At 41.1% G+C, this 19,159-nt stretch overlaps 1 protein-coding gene across 2 annotated transcripts in view; it reads left to right on the forward strand.

The window, feature by feature from the left end:
• The window catches only part of vps50 (VPS50 EARP/GARPII complex subunit), a 121,575-nt gene that overhangs the window by 5,322 nt on the left and 97,094 nt on the right, over positions 1-19,159 (forward strand). For both annotated transcript variants that reach the window (XM_085263433.1, XM_085263434.1), the window contains exons 3-4: positions 12,939-13,061; positions 13,975-14,046. In XM_085263433.1, the coding sequence (XP_085119559.1) occupies positions 12,939-13,061; positions 13,975-14,046 (195 nt within the window). The remainder of the gene's footprint in view (positions 1-12,938; positions 13,062-13,974; positions 14,047-19,159) is intronic.

Below are 19,159 nucleotides of genomic sequence, written 5' to 3' on the forward strand. Positions count from 1 at the left end.
GGGGTCCAGGGTGGGGGGGAGACAGGATTTGAAGTGTGCTAGGACCAGTCGCTCTAAGCACTTAGTGATGATGGGGGTGAGTGCTACTGGGCGGTAATCATTGAGGCAAGATGGGTTGGAGTTTTTGGGTATCGGGACGATGGAGGTGGATTTGAAGCAGGCCGGTACCACAGCGTGGGCCAAGGACAGATTGAATATGTCTGTGAGCACTCCTGCAAGCTCCCCAGAACACGCTCTGAGAACACGCCCGGGGATGCCATCAGGGCCTGCAGCCTTGTGGACATTGATCCTGCTCAGCACCGCTCCTACATCGGTGGGGGAGAGAGTCATAGGTTGGTGGTCTGGCGTCATGTCTGCTTTGGTTGTGGTTGTGGGGTTCCCTCGCTCAAAACGAGCATAAAAGTTGTTGAGCTCGTTGAGGAAGGAGACATCAGAGGATGCGGGGGAGGGTTTGGTGGTCCTGTAGTCTGTGATGGTCTGGAGTCCTTGCCACATGCGTCGGGGGTTGGAGTTGGAGAAGTGTTCTTCTACCTTCTTTTTGTAATGGTGTTTGGTAAAGATAAAGACAATGTTGGATAACACCTCCCACCCACTCCATGACATGTTGGTCAGTCACAGGAGCTCGTTCAGTGAGAGACTGAGATTACCGAAAAGCACCACTGAACGACACAGGAAATCATTCCTGCCTGTGGCCATCTCCCTGTACAACGCATCCACTTAACACACTGTTTGCTGCTACAACTACACATGTTTCTTTTCCAAATATTTATTTATAAGTGACTTATGTATGTATGTATGTATATATATGTATATATTGTACTATTCTTAGTTAGTGTATTGTCTGTCTTGTCTTAATGTTGGTTTAAAATGGAGCACTGTAACAAAAAATAATTTCCCCCAGGGATCAATAAAGTATTCTGATTCTGATTCTGATCAAACACTTGTTTTGTTTTTTCCTTGCTTGTAACATTCTCGTTTGTCAGTGCTGGACTGAGGATTCTGTGCAAGACCTATCACACCTGCTTTATTTGCCTTGTGTGTTATGAAGCAGTAAGGATAATAAGACCGAAGTAATGGCTTCTGTGCATGTGTTCATGTGGATGTGTGAACTGTAAGCAGACAGTATGCCGCTGTCCATCACCTATTAAGTTGCTCTTGTGTGTGCACTGCAAATACCTGCCTGTTGTGTATTGAACATACACACAGGGCATCATTGTTTGTTGGCTTTATACTTTGGCTTCATTTACTTTGCTTTCATTAATGTGCTGGACCTCTCAGCTTACAGGAAAATAAGATGGGGCCACGACACAAGCCAGGCTTCATGTAAAAGTAGTCCTCCTCCATTACAGGAGAAATAGTCCTCTGCAGGAGTGAGACCGAGGTGCTATTATATGATCATTTTGAGAAATACTGAGATCATGATTATTTAACGCGTCATAACCCAATTAAAATTAAACTTCCTCCATTAACATGATACTGACACCCACTGATTGGAACCATTGCTGTGTTTCATTTTTTATTATTATTGTTAGTATTTTCTGTACCCATGAGTCACATCGTTTATCATCCTTCACATGCTGACAGCAACATCTGGCTAACTGCACGGGGCAGGCCTGATGTGTGCGATGATTAAGTAAATGCTGCTATTCAGTTACTGTTTGGACACAGTTTGAGGGTTTGAAAGCAAGGTCAAGATAAATGTGCAGTAGTCGGTCTGTGGCTGATCTCTCTTTTGTAGTATTTAAATGGAAGGACAGCCATTCAACACATTCATCAATAATGAAAGTGCCTGTTTGTTTCAGTCTGACAGTGGTGGGTTAACACAGTCTGAAACAGGGTCATGACCTCATTAAATGGGCTAAAAAGTATTTAGAGGCAAGTTTGTTTGTTAGATTTTTTAAATTTATCAGTTTGACTTTTCTTTTAGTGATTAATAGAGGTTATTAAACTTTAGATGGATGGCCCTCATGTGAGATGCTTGGGGATCAGTGTTATTTTACAGGGGTAGTGGAAATGGGTGTTTTAAGTTATTTGAATGTTTTGCTATATTGTTGCAATGAAAAATTACAAGATTTGCAAAACCCTTTAAAGATGTCAGAAGCTTTTCTTTTGATTGGTAAGCCATAAAAGGGAAGAAATAAATCAGCTACGTCGGGGGCGGTATTTTCACTTTCTTTTTGTTTTTTTGCAGGGACGCAGGTGTCAGGCTGATTATGTGCACATACGGAGGTCAGACTCTTGGCAATAGCATCAGTTTACCCTCAGGGAAAGCTAGTCTCAAAGAACATCTTATCCCTTGTTCTCCTGGTGCTGTGTACCTAACACCTTCTACAAACATGTAAATCTGGGTCACAGCGAGACATGCGCTTAAAGTTAACAAGTTACAGTCTGTTCGAGATGCCAGTATGATGCCACCTCAGTGTGATGAGTAACAATTGAAAGCTATGACTCAACAGTAGAGCCACAGCATTTGAATAACAGAGATCTTGAGTGATGTCTTTGTTATTGCTCAAGGTCTGTGTTATTTTATCTGCCATGGTAGGAAGATTTTTACCAAAGCCTTTGTAGCAGAGATCGGTAACTTGCTTTTGGCTTCATTGGGCAAACAATAGTAATCATAACCTATTAGCATATTTTAGTTCAAGACGTCCTCATGTTGGTTTTGTTTTCTTCACTGATACGCTAGATGAGATGAAAGAAGTGATCCTTGAAAGGTGTTTGAAAAGCAGGTAGTTTGTTCAGAAGATTCTCGCTGTATTTCTCGGGACAGTTAATTTCTACAGTAGATGGTGTCACCTAAATTACTGAATGATCAGAGCTACCTGTTGTTGCTTACGTGACTTGAAGTTGTGCAAGATGGATTGTTTTGTTTTGATCTTGCTGATCTCATGAGAGTCCAGCTGCCTCGCAAGGTAATGTGTTTTCAGGCTTTATTAGATCTAGCCTTTTAGGAGTGACTTTACAATTACAGATCTTTCCAGACCCCATCAAAAAAACCAGACAGAAAAGATAAAAGATGGCGGTAGCTACTGTGATGTCATCCACTGGTTTTTGAAGTCCTGTTTGCTCATCCACTAGCATCCAGTGGAATATGCTCCTTTTAAAAACATAGTTGACCAAGATTTACACTCCACAGTGTCTTTTTTCCCTCCCTGATCCTGGTTCTGCTGGAGGTTTCTTCCTGTTAAAAGAGATTTTTTCCTTCCCACTGTCGCCAAGGTTTTGCTCATAGGGGGACGGATGTCTGAGGGTTTTACTTATTGTAGGATCTTTATTGTAGAATATAAAGCGCCTTGAGGTGACTGTTGTAAATATGTGCTATATAAATAAATTTCAATTGAATAGAATTAATTTTTTATTCAGTGTGACTTAATATGAGGCACTCAGCCCATAATTACATTAGGAAAGTTTTTACAGAGGTAAAGTGAAAAAGCAGTTTTCCCATAAACTTCTACAGGATCTTTTTGCAACCACAGCTATCGCCCTCTGGTGGCTTTCAGATAGAATGCAGGTTTACTTAGTTTATTTTTCTGGCCCAGAAGCTATATTAGTGTTGTTTTTGGATGCAGTGAATTAAGTCACATGGACTCCTGTGTGAAGCAGGTTTTAGCATACCATGGATACCAGAGCTTGTCTGCTGAATAAAATGGGAAAAAACTGCAGTAGGAGGGCTTTTTAATTTCAGATGCATACTGAACAAGATACTTTTGGCTGCTCCCTTATTCACACACACACACACACACACACACACACACACACACACACACACACACACTCACGAGAATTAAATGGCTCTAAGCCCTCAAGCTATTTTTCTTTAACAACTTTGATGTTTTTTATTCTTTTTTTTTAATCTCAGTGTTCCTAAGCTGCTTTGTGGCTTGTCAGTAAAAACAAGCCAACCTTCCACCCCTGTCCAATCCTTTCTGTTCAAAGCTGTTGTCTCTCTGTGAGTCACTGTTAAGAGGTTTCTTTGAAGGGGCTGTCAGGTTTTTTTTAATCTCTATTAAGTGATTGCAATGATAACAAAGCCTAGAATAAAATTTGGTTTGGTTGTTTGGTTGCATTTATTTATTTCCCTGTTTTTTTCCAGAGAAATGAATAAATGCTGGTTATTAAAAAAGTTTGAAAGTCTCTGAGCCTTAATCACGCTCCTCGAATGTTGCTTTTTTTGTGATTAAGAAAAATCAAAGATTTGCTTGATGTGCGGATTTAGCTGTTTACTTTGTTTGCATCGTGTTGAAATTAATATTAGCAAAAGCTTTTTAACTAATTCACCATTTTCTCACCAATTTATGAATAATTTCCTAATCTCAAAGCACCTGATAATGAAAACAATCCTAATTACTCACAGTGTGTTATAGGTTTGGTCATACTGTGAAACATGTAGGCAGGTAATTTCAGTGTGATTTTGTGATACATTGAAGACAAAATTCAGTTATTTAAACCTATAAAGCTTGAATTATTTTATAATGGCCAGAAATTTTCATTTTTTAAAGCTTTATTGTTTAATGAACATTGTGATAAATGAAAAGAAAATCATATGTTTAATATTTGCAACATCTGATATGTTTGTGTAATTTATTGCTAAAACCTGCAGGTTTTTTCAGGGAAAAAATAAACCGCACCAGTGATGTTAAGGTCTCAAATCCTCATGTATCAAATATTAGACACTCGGTGTTGTAGGATGAGGTTTGCTTTTGAGAGACCAGCAATTTGTTTCCCCAGAAGCCTCGGTCGTGTTCGAGGTAAACAGCATTTCATTCATACAGTAACCATGTCCAACCAGCAGGGGTCACCCTCAACTTACCCACCGCTCATCTTTGCCAGATTTAAAGCTCTCTCCAGGCACACAAAGGAGCACACGTTCTCTCCTAAAATTATGGGATTATTGATTGGATAACTACTTCTATTTGCTAGTATTTATTTCCTGAAGACAAGGCTTTGGGATAAATCTGTGAGGAGGGCGTGTTTGATAATCTCTCATTAGTTCACGCAGGATATCTTGAGGGAGAACAGCTTATTTTTATAGTTTCATTTTATGGCTTCAGGACCCAGTCGGGTTATGTAGATAAGATATTTTGTAATTATTTTTTCAAAAGCCAGGTCATGCACTCATACAGTGAAGACACTGCATGGCATGAAAACAGAGTGCTTCTCGTGCTTTCGGCTGAAAGAGAGTGTTGAATGAAAGGTAGAATAATCACGTACTTCCATGCAGAAATTCAGCTGTCAGCGTTGCCTGGATTGTGCGATCGTGGCTGCGAAAGACAACATTGTTCTTAATGGCAGACGAATACACAGGCGCACAGTTAGTCTTGCGTGCATATACAGCACTGATTACAACGAGGGCGTTTTGATTCGTTCACGTAACGAATGATTCTATGGTGGAGATAATTGGCCCTTCTCTCAGTCTCTACTGTCTTCCATCCCATGTGTCTCTCAGGATTTTCACAAACCTCCTTTTGTTTATTCAATCTTTTTTGTTTTTATCAGCGCTGCTGTGTTTGTTGAGCAGTTATTTCTTTATTTTGTTGCCACAAGCATGATTTTCCACATTCAACCAGCGCTCCAGTCGAACATATCCCCCTTTGATTCTCGGATAAAGCTTGTAAAACGACCCGCACTTAGGATGCAAATAGATTTCTAATTTCCGCAACGAGATGAAGATTTCATTAATTTGTGGAAGTGGCTGGGCTGGGGGCCGGGGTGGGGGTTGAAGGGCTGTTTGTTTGTCTCTCATCCATCAAAGTGAAATTTGATCAAAGCCCCACAGCGGCTCACGGTTCGGGTTTCTCGTGTGGGCCGCGGGGGCGTTTGTTTTGCTTTGTGCCTGCACGGCGGCAGGCGAAGGGAATTATTTAACTCACGGCAGACCTTCAGTGAGTCATTCACTTAAAGATGTTTCAAGTTTTGCGCGTCACTGCAGGTGGGAGACTGAGGCAAAGAGAGGGAAGGAGAAAGACACTGACACAAGGTGAACTGCCTTCGAGTGGCTTCACGGGAGCCACTTCATTGTCTTCTGTTTAGCCCACTCCTCTGCCTTTTTTTTGTCTTCTTTCTGCCAGAACTTCTCCTAACAGTGAGTCATCCTCCTCATCCCTCCTCCCCTTTTCACTTTCTCTCATTTGAGCTGATTTCCCACCCACCTTTTTGATGGCGGAGCGTGATCTCCTAACTCTAGCCCTCCTTTTCAGTCTCACGCACTCACCCACACATCCCCCTTCTCTCCCCCAGGGGTAGGGTGGGGGGCTCCGGCTCGCTCCTTCACCTGATTTAAACACGGCACACTCGCCTCGAAATGGGCGCACTTGAGATTTGCACACTTGCACGGACACACGCATTAAACACATTTCAATGCTCGGTTTGAATCTTCACAGTTGCCTCGTGTGAGTGTATGAAGGGTTTCTCTGTGTGTGTAATTGAATTAGACGCAGCTATATTTTGCTGAAAATTACGCACAGCAGCATCGCCTCATATAAATGTCACTCAGCGAGACACGCTGTCATCCAGAGAAACATATTTAGTTATTTGGGTGGCACACTTCATCGCCTAGCTTCATGCTTCTTGCTGATAGGAGCTGGGAACATATTTGGGGTTAGGCAGGTGTGTAACAAGGTTTTCTTGATCAGTGTCTGCTATCTCGAGAAGGTGTACGTTTAACGAAGTATGCATATAAGGGTGTATATTGAATTTTATATTGCATTTGTCCCATACTTCCGTATCCATCCTCGTTATCCCCGAGCTGCTGGTCTATTTTTAGTGCCATTATGCTTTAATGTATCGATCCCACACAAACAAGAAGTTCGACTTAACATAAATGAAGGGCTTCCTCTCAGAATGTACTCACATTACAGAAGATGTGAGTCCTGTGCAATATCACTTAAATGTCAGATGAACCAAAATTGTATCATCTTACAGTAATTGCATTACACTGAGCAGTATGGTATTTGCTCTTTTCTAAAATGAAAATAAACCGTTTAGATTTACTACGTTAAAGCAGGAACTCTGGGCGATAAAAATAGGTTGACCTTTTATCTGTGAGACTGCTTTGTAGTGTTCCCCACAAACAGATTTTACTTTTATTCATCCATCTGAGAGAACCCCATCCTCAATGCCCTCATTTTAATTTGCGAAGATGACTCACTGCTAACCTGCTAGCCCTGGGCCTCGCTGTCTGACGTTTCCACACCAGCAGGCGAGGGTCAGATGAGCTCCACCGATGGCATCTGGTGATGGTGTAAATGGAGCAGGTGGAAACGTTGCTCAGATTTTGTTTTGCACATTTGCAGAACAAGGGCTGTCTTTGCTAATTGCACTTCAAGGTGATATAATTCAGACTCCATCCAGTCCACATTACTGGAAAGGACGTTGATTATTGCTCATAAAGTATAAATAATATTTACATATCAATTAAAAAATGGTGGAAATGCCTGGCTTCTCAAATAGAGAATTTCAGAAGAAGTTTGAGAGCCACCACCAACAGCCTGCTTCCTACAGGGAGTGCAGAATTATTAGGCAAGTTGTATTTTTGAGGAATAATGTTATTATTGAACAACAACCATGTTCTCAATGAACCCAAAAAACTCATTAATATCAAAGCTGAATGTTTTTGGAAGTAGTTTTTAGTTTGTTTTTAGTTTTAGCTATTTTAGGGGGATATCTGTGTGTGCAGGTGACTATTACTGTGCATAATTATTAGGCAACTTAACAAAAAAACAAATATATACCCATTTCAATTATTTATTTTTACCAGTGAGACCAATATAACATCTCCACATTCACAAATATACATTTCTGACATTCAAAAACAAAACAAAAACAAATCAGCGACCAATATAGCCACCTTTCTTTGCAAGGACACTCAAAAGCCTGCCATCCATGGATTCTGGGAGGCTGTGGATGCGTGCAGCAGCAACCACAGCCTCCCAGACACTGTTCAGAGAGGTGTACCGTTTTCCCTCCTTGTAAATCTCACATTTGATGATGGACCACAGGTTCTCGATGGGGTTCAGATCAGGTGAACAAGGAGGCCATGTCATTAGTTTTTCTTCTTTTATACCCTTTCTTGCCAGCCACGCTGTGGAGTACTTGGACGCGTGTGATGGAGCATTGTCCTGCATGAAAATCATGTTTTTCTTGAAGGATGCAGACTTCTTCCTGTACCACTGCTTGAAGAAGGAGTCTTCCAGAAACTGGCAGTAGGACTGGGAGTTGAGCTTGACTCCATCCTCAACCCGAAAAGGCCCCACAAGCTCATCTTTGATGATACCAGCCCAAATCAGTACTCCACCTCCACCTTGCTGGTGTCTGAGTCAGACTGGAGCTCTCTGCCCTTTACCAATCCAGCCACGGGCCCATCCATCTGGCCCATCAAGACTCACTCTCATTTCATCAGTCCATAAAACCTTAGAAAAACCAGTCTTGAGATATTTCTTGGCCCAGTCTTGACGTTTCAGCTTGTGTGTCTTGTTCAGTGGTGGTCGTCTTTCAGCCTTTCTTACCTTGGCCATGTCTCTGAGTATTGCACACCTTGTGCTTTTGGGCACTCCAGTGATGTTGCAGCTCTGAAATATGGCCAAACTGGTGGCAAGTGGCATCTTGGCAGCTGCACGCTTGACTTTTCTCAGTTCATGGGCAGTTATTTTGCGCCTTAGTTTTTCCACATGCTTCTTGTGACCCTGTTGACTATTTTGAATGAAACGCTTGATTGTTCGATGATCACGCTTCAGAAGCTTTGCAATTTTGAGACTGCTGCATCCCTCTGCAAGATATCTCACTATTTTTGACTTTTCTGAGCCTGTCAAGTCCTTCTTTTGACCCATTTTGCCAAAGGAAAGGACGTTGCCTAATAATTATGCACACCTGATATAGGGTGTTGATGTCATTAGACCACACCCCTTCTCATTACAGAGATGCACATCACCTAATATGCTTAATTGGTAGTAGGCTTTCGAGCCTATACAGCTTGGAGTAAGACAACATGCATGAAGAGGATGATGTGGACAAAATACTCATTTGCCTAATAATTCTGCACTCCCTGTATGTCCACCTTTATTTGAGTTAACAGTCTTTCTCAGGTCGGGGGGGGAAGTAAATAGTTCCTACAAAGATTTTCTGCCATTCCTCTGAGCCAATTTTCTTTGTTTCATTTCCTGGAGGTTTTTGTTATTGTTCTTGCTCAGTTCTATTTAAAGTATCCCAAGGATCAGTTAGCTCTAACTCTGACTTATATTTCTGTGTTAAATCTACACTTATAAGTGCATCGCAAACCCAAACCCTTCTGAAACACAACACCTAACCTGACGTGCACCTCCCCAGAAGTCTTACACATTGCAGACGACACAGGTATAAATGGTGGCAACAGCATTATTCTTGTTCCAGCTTGTTGACCTATGACTGTATCCCCATCTACACCTCAAAGTTCAATAATTAAGTTTGCTGATGACACCTCCATTTAATTTCTAAAGGGTTGATCTGACTGAGTGGTTTAGGGACACATGATCTAGTCTTTAACACCTCCAATGCAACAGAAATGGTCATTGAATTCAGGAGGTCTAAGGTCAAGAAACAACATCTCCCACTCCACATACATTGTTGAAATAGTGGCGATTGCGTAGAAGTAACCGGGAGTCACCCTCTCTGTGCACTAACACCTCCCAGTTGAGATGAGTGGGCACAATAAGGGCTCTTCTTCCTCAGAAACAGGCCAAACTTTCACAGAAACCGTTGATGAACTTACACAGGAGTACAGAGGAACCATCAACACTGCTGCAGAAAGGAAGGATCTGCATCGAGGGGCGAAGGTGTCTGAGCGCTTTGTTTCTATAGAGCTCTGCACTCACACTACGCCACCAGGATGACGAACAAAGCAGACGGTATCATAAGCAAGGATAATAAACATCCCGGGCATTCTTTGTTTGAACCGCTGCCATCCAGCAAACGGTTCACAGCAATAAAAACAAGAACTAACAGACGGTTTTTGGAGCGATGGCTTCCACCTATCTAATTTCTGGAAATAGGCTTCAGTACTAGACACACATGCAAACACACACTATAGCACTGAGGACATTTTCATTGGCTAACAACACTTTAAACGGACTAGACTGTGTTTAAACCTGCTGTTTTTCTCCTCTGTTGCTGAGTTTACCACTAACTTTATTTTTATCTAAACTTCCTTACATATTTTTATTTATGTATTGTTTTTTAAGTTAAGACGAATCCAAAGGGAATTCTGTAAATCATGTGTAGTAATGACAATAAAGATCATCCATTCACTGAAAATCAAGCTTCACCATTCACAGTCCAAATTTATCTTGGACTGTTCTGATAAAAGAATGCGCTCTCACTGTTCGTCAGGCTTCTTTTCATGCAGCACTCATCCTGCAATTTTGTACGGAAGAGCGAGCAAGGTTTTGGACACCGTCCATAGAGGTTGACAAACTCCCTGAGCTGTCACGGAAACTCTGTTGATAAGGCTTGTAACAAGACCGAGGCACTTGTTTGTCTGCATTTGAAAGTAGCTCACTGTCTGTGGCGTTAATTTAGGATGAGCACGTCTCTGTGCTTCTAATTAGTGATATTATTGCTTGCCATATAAGTCATGATTTCCACTGATATCTGGTTGCTCATTTTGGAACTATGTTCCTGCATGCATGCTAATTGTAAATCACAGGTATATTCCATTTTAATTTAATTTAATTTAATATATTAAAAAAAACCTTTCATATATTCTGTGTTTTAAGATGTAAAGTGAAATATTATATAAAAAAACAAAACCTTAATTTGATGATTTTAGCTTCTATCTCATGAAATTCTCAATTCTTATGGTCAGTCAAAATAGAGTCCCACTTCTATATAGTATGCTCATTGTCACTCATATTCGTTGGGGCTCCTTTACCATGAATTACTGTGTGAGTGCAGTGTAGCATGGCGGTGATCAGCTCGCGGCACCGCTGAGGTATCACTAAAGACCAGGTTTCTTTGATAGCGGCCTTCAGCTTGTCTGTATTTATTGGGCTGGGTGTTTCTCATCTTCGTCTTGACGGCGCCCCGTAAATTCTGTGTAGGGTTCAGGCCAGGTGAGATGGCTGATCAATTGAGCACAGAAATTACACGGTGAGCAAATTATTTGGTGGGAGTTTCTGCAGGAACAGGAAATTAGCCTTTATGCTTCATCCAGACTCTTAGATCTTGATTTACAAATAAAATCAATTTGCTGTCATGTTTGGGACAGTTGTAGCCCTTTTCCTGGTGGTGGTTTGATGCACCAGCCACAGTCAACGTTTCAAAGCTCTCCTACTTTCTTGATTCAATGGTTGTTGTTTTATTTGTTTGTTCGTTTGTTTTTTTTATATAACAATTGCTACAAGGCTGCTGACATCTAAGATGCTTGTGCACCTTTTCCTATCACACAGAGAAGGGTGATAGGAGCCAACTTTCCATTAATATGCTTGCAACCAGCCAGCCTTTTCAGCAGTTACCTTCAGCGGGGATTGTCATCTGGACAATTGTCCAGTCAGCAGTGTTTACCATGAGTGTGGTTGTGTTGGGGAACCAGACTGGGAGCAGCGTGGCATTTATACTGGTCGAATAGTCACTTAAAGTCTAAATGAAATATTTTAATACTGGAGTTCTGTTTTTCATGAGCTATAAGCTAAAATCAGAACTTTAGGTGCTGTAAATGTAGAATTGATGAAAATGACTTTTTTAAAATTAAAATTATGGAAGAAATTAATTTAAATATTTTAGATACACTAGTACTTGTCAGATTTATTTCTGATAGCTGATAGCTTTTGAATCATTTGACTTGCATGCCCACTTCTGTTCTGTGGAGTGAAATATGAAGCCAGATCCAGAATAGGCTAATAAAAAAAATAAAAAAAAATGTTTTTCCTGTTTAGTCTGATTAAATGCTGCTTGGACCTTTTTGATCAAAGTCCCTTGAAAGGCTTGCAGTTGGTTCAGATGTTTCCTATGATTACTGCAGTTTTTATCCTAAACACATGCTTTTTTGTGTTAAATAAGCTCAGCGTTTATTATTATTTTCTGCTTATTTTTTGCTTGAAACATAAAAAAGTGTCATCCTCCAAAAAATGGGTATTACACTTATTATTCTCATTATAGACTTCAGTGGAACCCGAATTCGGTTTAATTTAAATGTTTGTGATTTGATATTCTGATGTAACTGCTGGATAGATTGCCTTAAAATTTCATACGGATATTAATGAATACTCAAATGAAACGGTAAACTTTTTTAAATTTGTGGTAACTTTTCATCCCAGCACTTTGGTACTGACATCTGCCTGCATCTCAGCTCATTAAGGCAGTCAATAGTGGGCTTTGAAACCCTTCATCTAAAAGACTCAACGCAGCAATTTGCCTCAGCGGATGCACCGCATGTTAATCAATAAGGCTCTGATGTTTCTCAGAAGGGAATCTCTGCTCTCTTCTTTTAGTCATTTGTGTCTTTTTGTCTTTCCTCTCATCGCTGCCTCCCTCCCATGACAGCCAACCAATGAAACAAGCTGCAATCTTTTCCTAAAGTCTATGATTAACATTTTTCTCTTTTCATCCCCCCCGCCCCTTGTCAACGCCCTTCCTTTACCTCTCCTTGTCCCTTGTTCTCTGCCTCATTTAAGTTTAAGGACAAATCCTTCACCCTTTAGCTTTGTCCTTAAACTCCTCTGGAACTCTTGCTCCTCTAATCCTATCTCTCCCTCTTTTACTGATCTTTCCCCCGGCAGCCTGCTGATATATCCTGTTTGTTCTCTTTTTCCTTTTTTTTCTTCCTGTGACTATATCTTGTTTATTGTTTTGTGGGTTTTAATGTAATAGCGTGTACCTTTTCTTTCTAGTACTTTATACCAAGGACATCTTCTAACTCTGTCTCTCTTTGTTTGTCGCTTTCTCTCCCCGCCTGTCTCGCCGTGTTGCAGGAGGAGCTGCGGGAGCTGAGGGAGCAGCCCATCGACCCCCAGGCGGAGCAGGAAATCATCGACAGCATCGAGGAGGTCTACTTCTCAAATGACTCCTTCGACATGGTGCAGCATGAACTGGAGGTCAGATACTCTGTATGATTTCCAGCTCTTGTGCTATTGACTGAATGAGCTCCACTCACCGGTTAAGCGATAACAAGCGAGACTCGCTTGCAAGTTCCCACGCCCCCTTTCATGAAATCATTTCATTAAATCCACCACGTTTCAGTAAGTTTGATAACAGAAGCATTGCATTTCTAATGTGAAGAAGTATTGTTTATTGTGCTCTGAACCCCGTCTGGCTGGCAAAAATAAAGCTTTTTCACCTGAGCTGCTGTTTCTTACATTTCTGCTGAGCCGCATGCATACAATTGACGTCTGGATTGATGGATTGCATCTGCTCAACAGAAGAAGGGTGTGAAATCTCATTAGATTTATCTTGGTATTTCTACACCATCTGAAATGAGACTCTCAGTCAAGGGGAAAGTAATTACCTATCATCCTTTGGGCCATGGATTTGTAATATCTTCTTTCAGTAGCAGAGTTTGTTTGCTGTTTACCTTCACTAATCAGAGTTATGATCTGGGGAAGTATATTTTAGTAGATTATTTTTGTTTGTTTTTCTTTTCTTTGAATGAAGTAAAAGCTACACCTACCTTCAGCTTAGGCTCTTTGAAATACCTCCTGAGGTAGCTTTAAAAATTAAGATGCTCGACAGTGAGGATTAGCTCTTGCAAGATGAATGAAATCCCCGCTTTGGCCCTTAGCACCTGAAATTTGATAGTGTCATAGTTCTGCTTTGAATATATTTTTCTGTCTGGCACACTGAGCGAGGACTCGTACTGTGTTAAAAGCCAGACGTGGTGGGAAGCAGCATGCGCTGGTATCCAAGTAAGCACAAGCAAAAAGACTGGATGCTATCAGCAGTCTAAAGAGGAGGTTTTGTAAGCAAACACTAAGGTTGCATGTTTGAATTTCTGTGTGTGTGTGATTATAGAAACTCCCGCCCGAGTTGAACCTGCAGGAGTTGGAGGAATACAGAGACAAACTTAAAAGGCAACAGGCAGCAGTAAGTATCTCTTTCCCTCTCTCTGTCTTTCATACAAACTCAAACCCGAAGGCACACAAACACAGTATGGTGTCAGACCATGTCAGTGTACGTTATGATCATTTCTGCCTCGTGCTTGTGAACATTTCTAATCTACAGATTGTTCTCTGTAACTTTTTCAAATCATCTTTTGTTTTTCATTTTATTGTTTTATTTGACATGGAAACCCCTAACTGTTTTTGTAGTTCTGCTGAAGGTGTAGCACGTGATTTTTTAAAAAAGAAAAAAAGTCCTTCCTGGAGCCATTTGTAAGTTAGTTGTCCAACTAATTGTTTTGCGCGCGCGCGCCTGTGTGTGTGTTAGGGCCTGTGTTAGTTGTGTAGTAATCAAAGTGAAAGTTAGAAACAGCAGAAGGTCTCGTGCTTTTATTTCTCACACTGTGCGGCTCTGCTCTCTGTCATTCTCTGGAGCCATAGCTGCTCGCTCATCCAGTGAATATAGCAGGTAGAAAGAGGGCACTGTTTCTGTGCCAGGAGAGCACATTGTGAAGCAGTAGGGTACTGTAGATTGTCTTTATTTTCCAGGCCTTTTTTGAAAAAAGAAAGCAAAAATGGCTAAAGATAAAAAGTAGCTAGGTAACGGCAGTGAAGTGAACTCAAGCACGATGATCACTGTTCAGTTGAGGAATGTCAGACAAACAAATTGCCATGGTGTTTGAGTCTGCGTAAAAAATCGAATTGAATTTATATACAGATATAAAAACTTGAAACTAAATAGTTAACCAATACCCGAATGCCCAAATGGTCATAAATAGATAGTGACTGATTGTAATGAATTTGGGAATCTCCCTTTCAGTCTGTTTTTTAGTTGGGTTTTACCGTCTTTTGTCTTCAGTGCTGCCTTAATTATTAAAGGCACAGATTAAATATGATGCTGGAGACAGTCCTCAGAGATGTCGGTGCATATTAACCTGATAGCATCAGACAGTTGCTGCAGAATTGTTGGCTGCACATCCATGATGTCTTCCACCACATCCCAAAAATGCTCTGTTGGATTGCGATCTAGTGACTGTGGAGATCATTTGAGTACTGTGAACTCACCGTTATGTTCTAGAAACCAGTTTGAAGTGATGTGAGTTTTGTGACATGGTGTGTTATCCTGCTGCAAGCAGCCATCAGAAGATGGGCGCACTGTGGTTGTAAAAGGATGCACATGGCCAGCAACCATACTCAGGCAGGCTGTGGCATTTAAACAACGCTTAGTGCGATTGGTACCGAGGGGCCGAAAGTGTGCCAAGAAATGATCCCTCACACCATTACACCACCAGTAGCCTGAGCTGTTAACACAAGCAGGATGGATCCACGTTTTCATGTTGTTTACACCAAATTCTGACCCTATGATCGAGACTCCTCAAACCAAGCAACATTTTTTTCAGTCTGTGTGAATTTTAGCTTCAGTTTCCGGCTCTTATCTGACAGGAGTGGTACCCGGTGTCGTCCTTTGCTGCTGTAGCCCACCATCTTTAAGCTTGGATGTTGTTGTTACCATGCGCTGACTTAAGTGTTGGAGAAAGTAGTTCACGATGCATTTTCTGCTAGTTTCTTTCTTTAAAAGTGTCAGTATGACACCTACACTACATAAAAAGCATGACAATAAAAGTTTGTTGGATGTCAAAAACCTCAGTTGACCCTGTCTCAAGGTCCAATTTATTAAGTTTTTACTGGAAAATAGAAGCAATAAAATTCGTTAAAGCCGACCTTGCTGGTTCACACTGTCGAAACGCATTTTAAAATAATGATGTACTTGAAAAGAGAGTTTTCATTTATATAAAAGTGTTGAGTTTCTTCATTTGCCCCATTAAGTCATGGCAGGTTTTCCCGCACTGCTGTAATTTGCAGTTTGAGACCCATAGTCAGCACTGTGACGCTGAGAGTTTGTGCAGCTCTAGAGGAACGTAAACAGCCCAGAACACTTTTTACTTTTGTTTTTTGATGAGATGTTTTAAACTGCAAAGAAGGAATGAAACAAAAACACAAAAAAAACCCAACAAATGCTCGATGCTGACGACGCTCAGTAAAAACTGAGTGAAGGTCAATCATTTTGTGCCATGACGTCAGTGCCTGCGTTTTCATCCTCAGCAAACTCATTTCCATAGCGGCTGCTCTGTTGAGGTTATTCAGGTACTCGCAGTTTCAGACGGGAGAGATGGCCTGTCAACAAATTCTATTTATAGCATCATGTGGCAGAGCAAGAAGCACTTTTTCCCTCTGCTTCTTCCATCCCCACAGTCCAGTGCAGATATTACCCTCCTACCTTCCACCCTGACAGGCTTCTGTACTTTTGCCCACTGCTTTGTCTCCATTGCTCCTTCAACTCTACTGCTATCCTTTTTTTTCACATCGATTTCCTCTATGACTCTTATCCCTCTTTTTCATGCATGCTGCGCTTCCCTCTTCTGACAGTAGCCCACAGAGCTGCCTGTTTAGTTAAGAGGATGCTTTAGACTTTCTGCCCCGTGGCATGGTGAGACCTGTACGTTTCTACAGTCTGAGTACACAAAAGCACCCTCACACATCCTCTCTCAGTCTCTCACGCTTTCTGTCTCTCGCACTTTCGCTCTCTCTCCCTGCCTCCCTGGCTCGCTGGCTGTCAGCCTGCAAGCACGTCGTGGGAATGGCCACAGTAATTGGTCCAGTGTACTGTCAGGCAGAAAATCCCCAGCTAAGTTTCTCAGCAAGCTCATCAAATGCAAATGTAAAATCCTGTGCCTACGAAAAGCCTTGACCTGTTTATCTGACTCAGTGGCCTGAGTATATTCAACATATCATTTAACCTTGTTTATTTTTAACTAGTTTAAAATCTCAGTTATGACTTTATTTAAGAGACAAGATAAAAGTATAAGAAAAACAGTTTACAGTTATCAGGATTTGCAAAATGCAATGAATCTATGTGAAAATGAATCGCTCAAAAGCTACTTAGAGTCAGTTTTTCTATTAAGGATATAAGACTGAGACGGTGGGTTATAGAGGTGTACAACATCTACTTTTAACAGAGTCTTAAAGAAAGGTTTTGTGCAGAAAAGTCTTAATTTCTCAGACAGACAAGCACCTCATCCTAAATGTGAGGCATGGGGGAGGAAGCATCGTGGTTTGGAGCTGCTTTGGCTCCTCAGAGGAAATCAAAAATGATTTCATATATTTTCAGAGGAGAATGTCAGGGCAGCAGACCTGAACCTTTAGAGAGGTTACGCTACCTGACAAAACAGAAATATAACAATGATGACAATGAAGTCATATTAATGAATGATGATTTTAACCCAACTGATATCCCCAACATACCAGGGATCTGTAAACTGTTCTGTAGAGAGGATTGACCCTGACATCGCCTCCGTCGTTGTGCCAGTCTCATTAACTTCCGATGGAGGTTGTTGCTCCTAATAGAGGTTCTATAAGTTATTAAATTCAAAAGTTCTGTTTCTAACAAATACCCTATTAATCATTTTGATAGGAAAAAAAGTAAAAGTCATTGTGGATTTAATACCTTTGCAGATATATGTATCCTTTACTATTCCTTTTAAGAATTAAGACAAATTCCTACACGGAAAATAGACAGATGGAAATCTCTTCCTACCTTACATGAATAATGATTATCTGTACTTTTTGGCTTTTTCTTTTTAATGTAATGTTAAAGCCATAAAAAGTGCACCTGTCAGTTCTAGTCTTGCTAAAGTTGTAGGAGGTTATTTGGCATTTTAAAACATGGAGCCAGTGCAATATTCGTCCATCTTGTTGGGTTAAAGAAACGAAACACTTTTTCAGTGTTAAATTAAGGTTGTTGGAGTATCGGGGTGTGTGTGTGATTGATTTCATGTTTTGATCTCGTTCAGTGTGGCGAGTTCAAAGACTTGTTTGGCAGTAAAATCGATGTTACCTTATGCAAATTAGATGCAAGCTTTGAAACATGCTGCCGGAGCACAGCTTAAAGGATTGCGTCATTTTCCACACTTTGGAAGAATTTCTGAGACAATGTACAGCAGAAGTTGCAAAGTTGTTCTGTGAAGTCATGCATATGCATGAACTTTGTGTTGTGGGTCTCTGCAGCCAATTTTGTTAAGACTATTTCTAAAGGTGGGCAGTGTGTGTGTGTGTGTGTGCACTCTCTGACTCTCCTAGTCACACGTGCACACGTCCATGCTCATGCAATCATCAGCATGTGAAATAGGGCATTGCACTTTGAAGGGGCGATAATAGTGCTTTTGAGATGTTCAGCATAAAGCTGTCCTGCGATGGCTGATACCGTGGATAGGCTCCACACCTTATTTATAACACTTGGCTGTAAGCTTAAGTGCGAGCTTGAGTTAGTGCGGAGCAGGGGGTCGAGTACAAGAGCTGAAAGTAACAGTACTGTACGGGTAACTGTGTTTGCCATTGACGCAGGAGATGTGTGAAGAACTGCTGCAGCGACTCTATTTATGTGAATGATCTGCTGCAGGGTGAAGCAAACTTTCTGTGGTTTCATGGGTGAGAACAACTGCCCCGTTCCTCTGCCACAGTGTCCAAGCTTAATTGGCATCTGTGACACGCAGCTGGCCCACAGAGGCTCGTCTCACAGCTAATTGCCTTTTCGTGCTGCGAGACTTCAGCCCATACGCAAAAATGTCAGGGTTCAGATATGTGATCTGCCGATGCTTTTTCTCATCATTTGAATGTAGCACACAAATGCTGAAAGGCCTTAATTAAAGTGGACGCTCATGCTTGCTCATACATCTAAGGCCTTCATCAAATCCTATCAAAAATTTGAAAAGTAATTCCTCCTCCAAATCAAGGCCTTGAAAGTTTGCAGTAACTTGTCAGTGTGTAATAAAGTACAAATATGCATGACCAGTGCTTAAAGAAACGGCTTAAATGTGGTACCATATAATTTTATATTGCTCTTCCCATCTATCTGAAAGTGGCTTGCTTTTTAGGAATGTAGGCAGAGTTGATATTAGCAATGCGAACGAACATTCTCCATTTTTAATGAAACATGAAAGCTTGAAATGAATTCCCCTCCTGCAGCACTTATGAATTCTGTTCCTCAGCTCAGTTTTTAAAATGTTGCCAGTCCCTGCCTTACTGCCTTATTGCTCTCCATG

Source organism: Mchenga conophoros, linkage group LG22, assembly GCF_057382185.1.
Source record: "Mchenga conophoros isolate Kocher_MC1m ecotype Shallow Benthic linkage group LG22, M_conophoros_male_GT1.1, whole genome shotgun sequence".
Taxonomy (NCBI): domain Eukaryota; kingdom Metazoa; phylum Chordata; class Actinopteri; order Cichliformes; family Cichlidae; genus Mchenga; species Mchenga conophoros.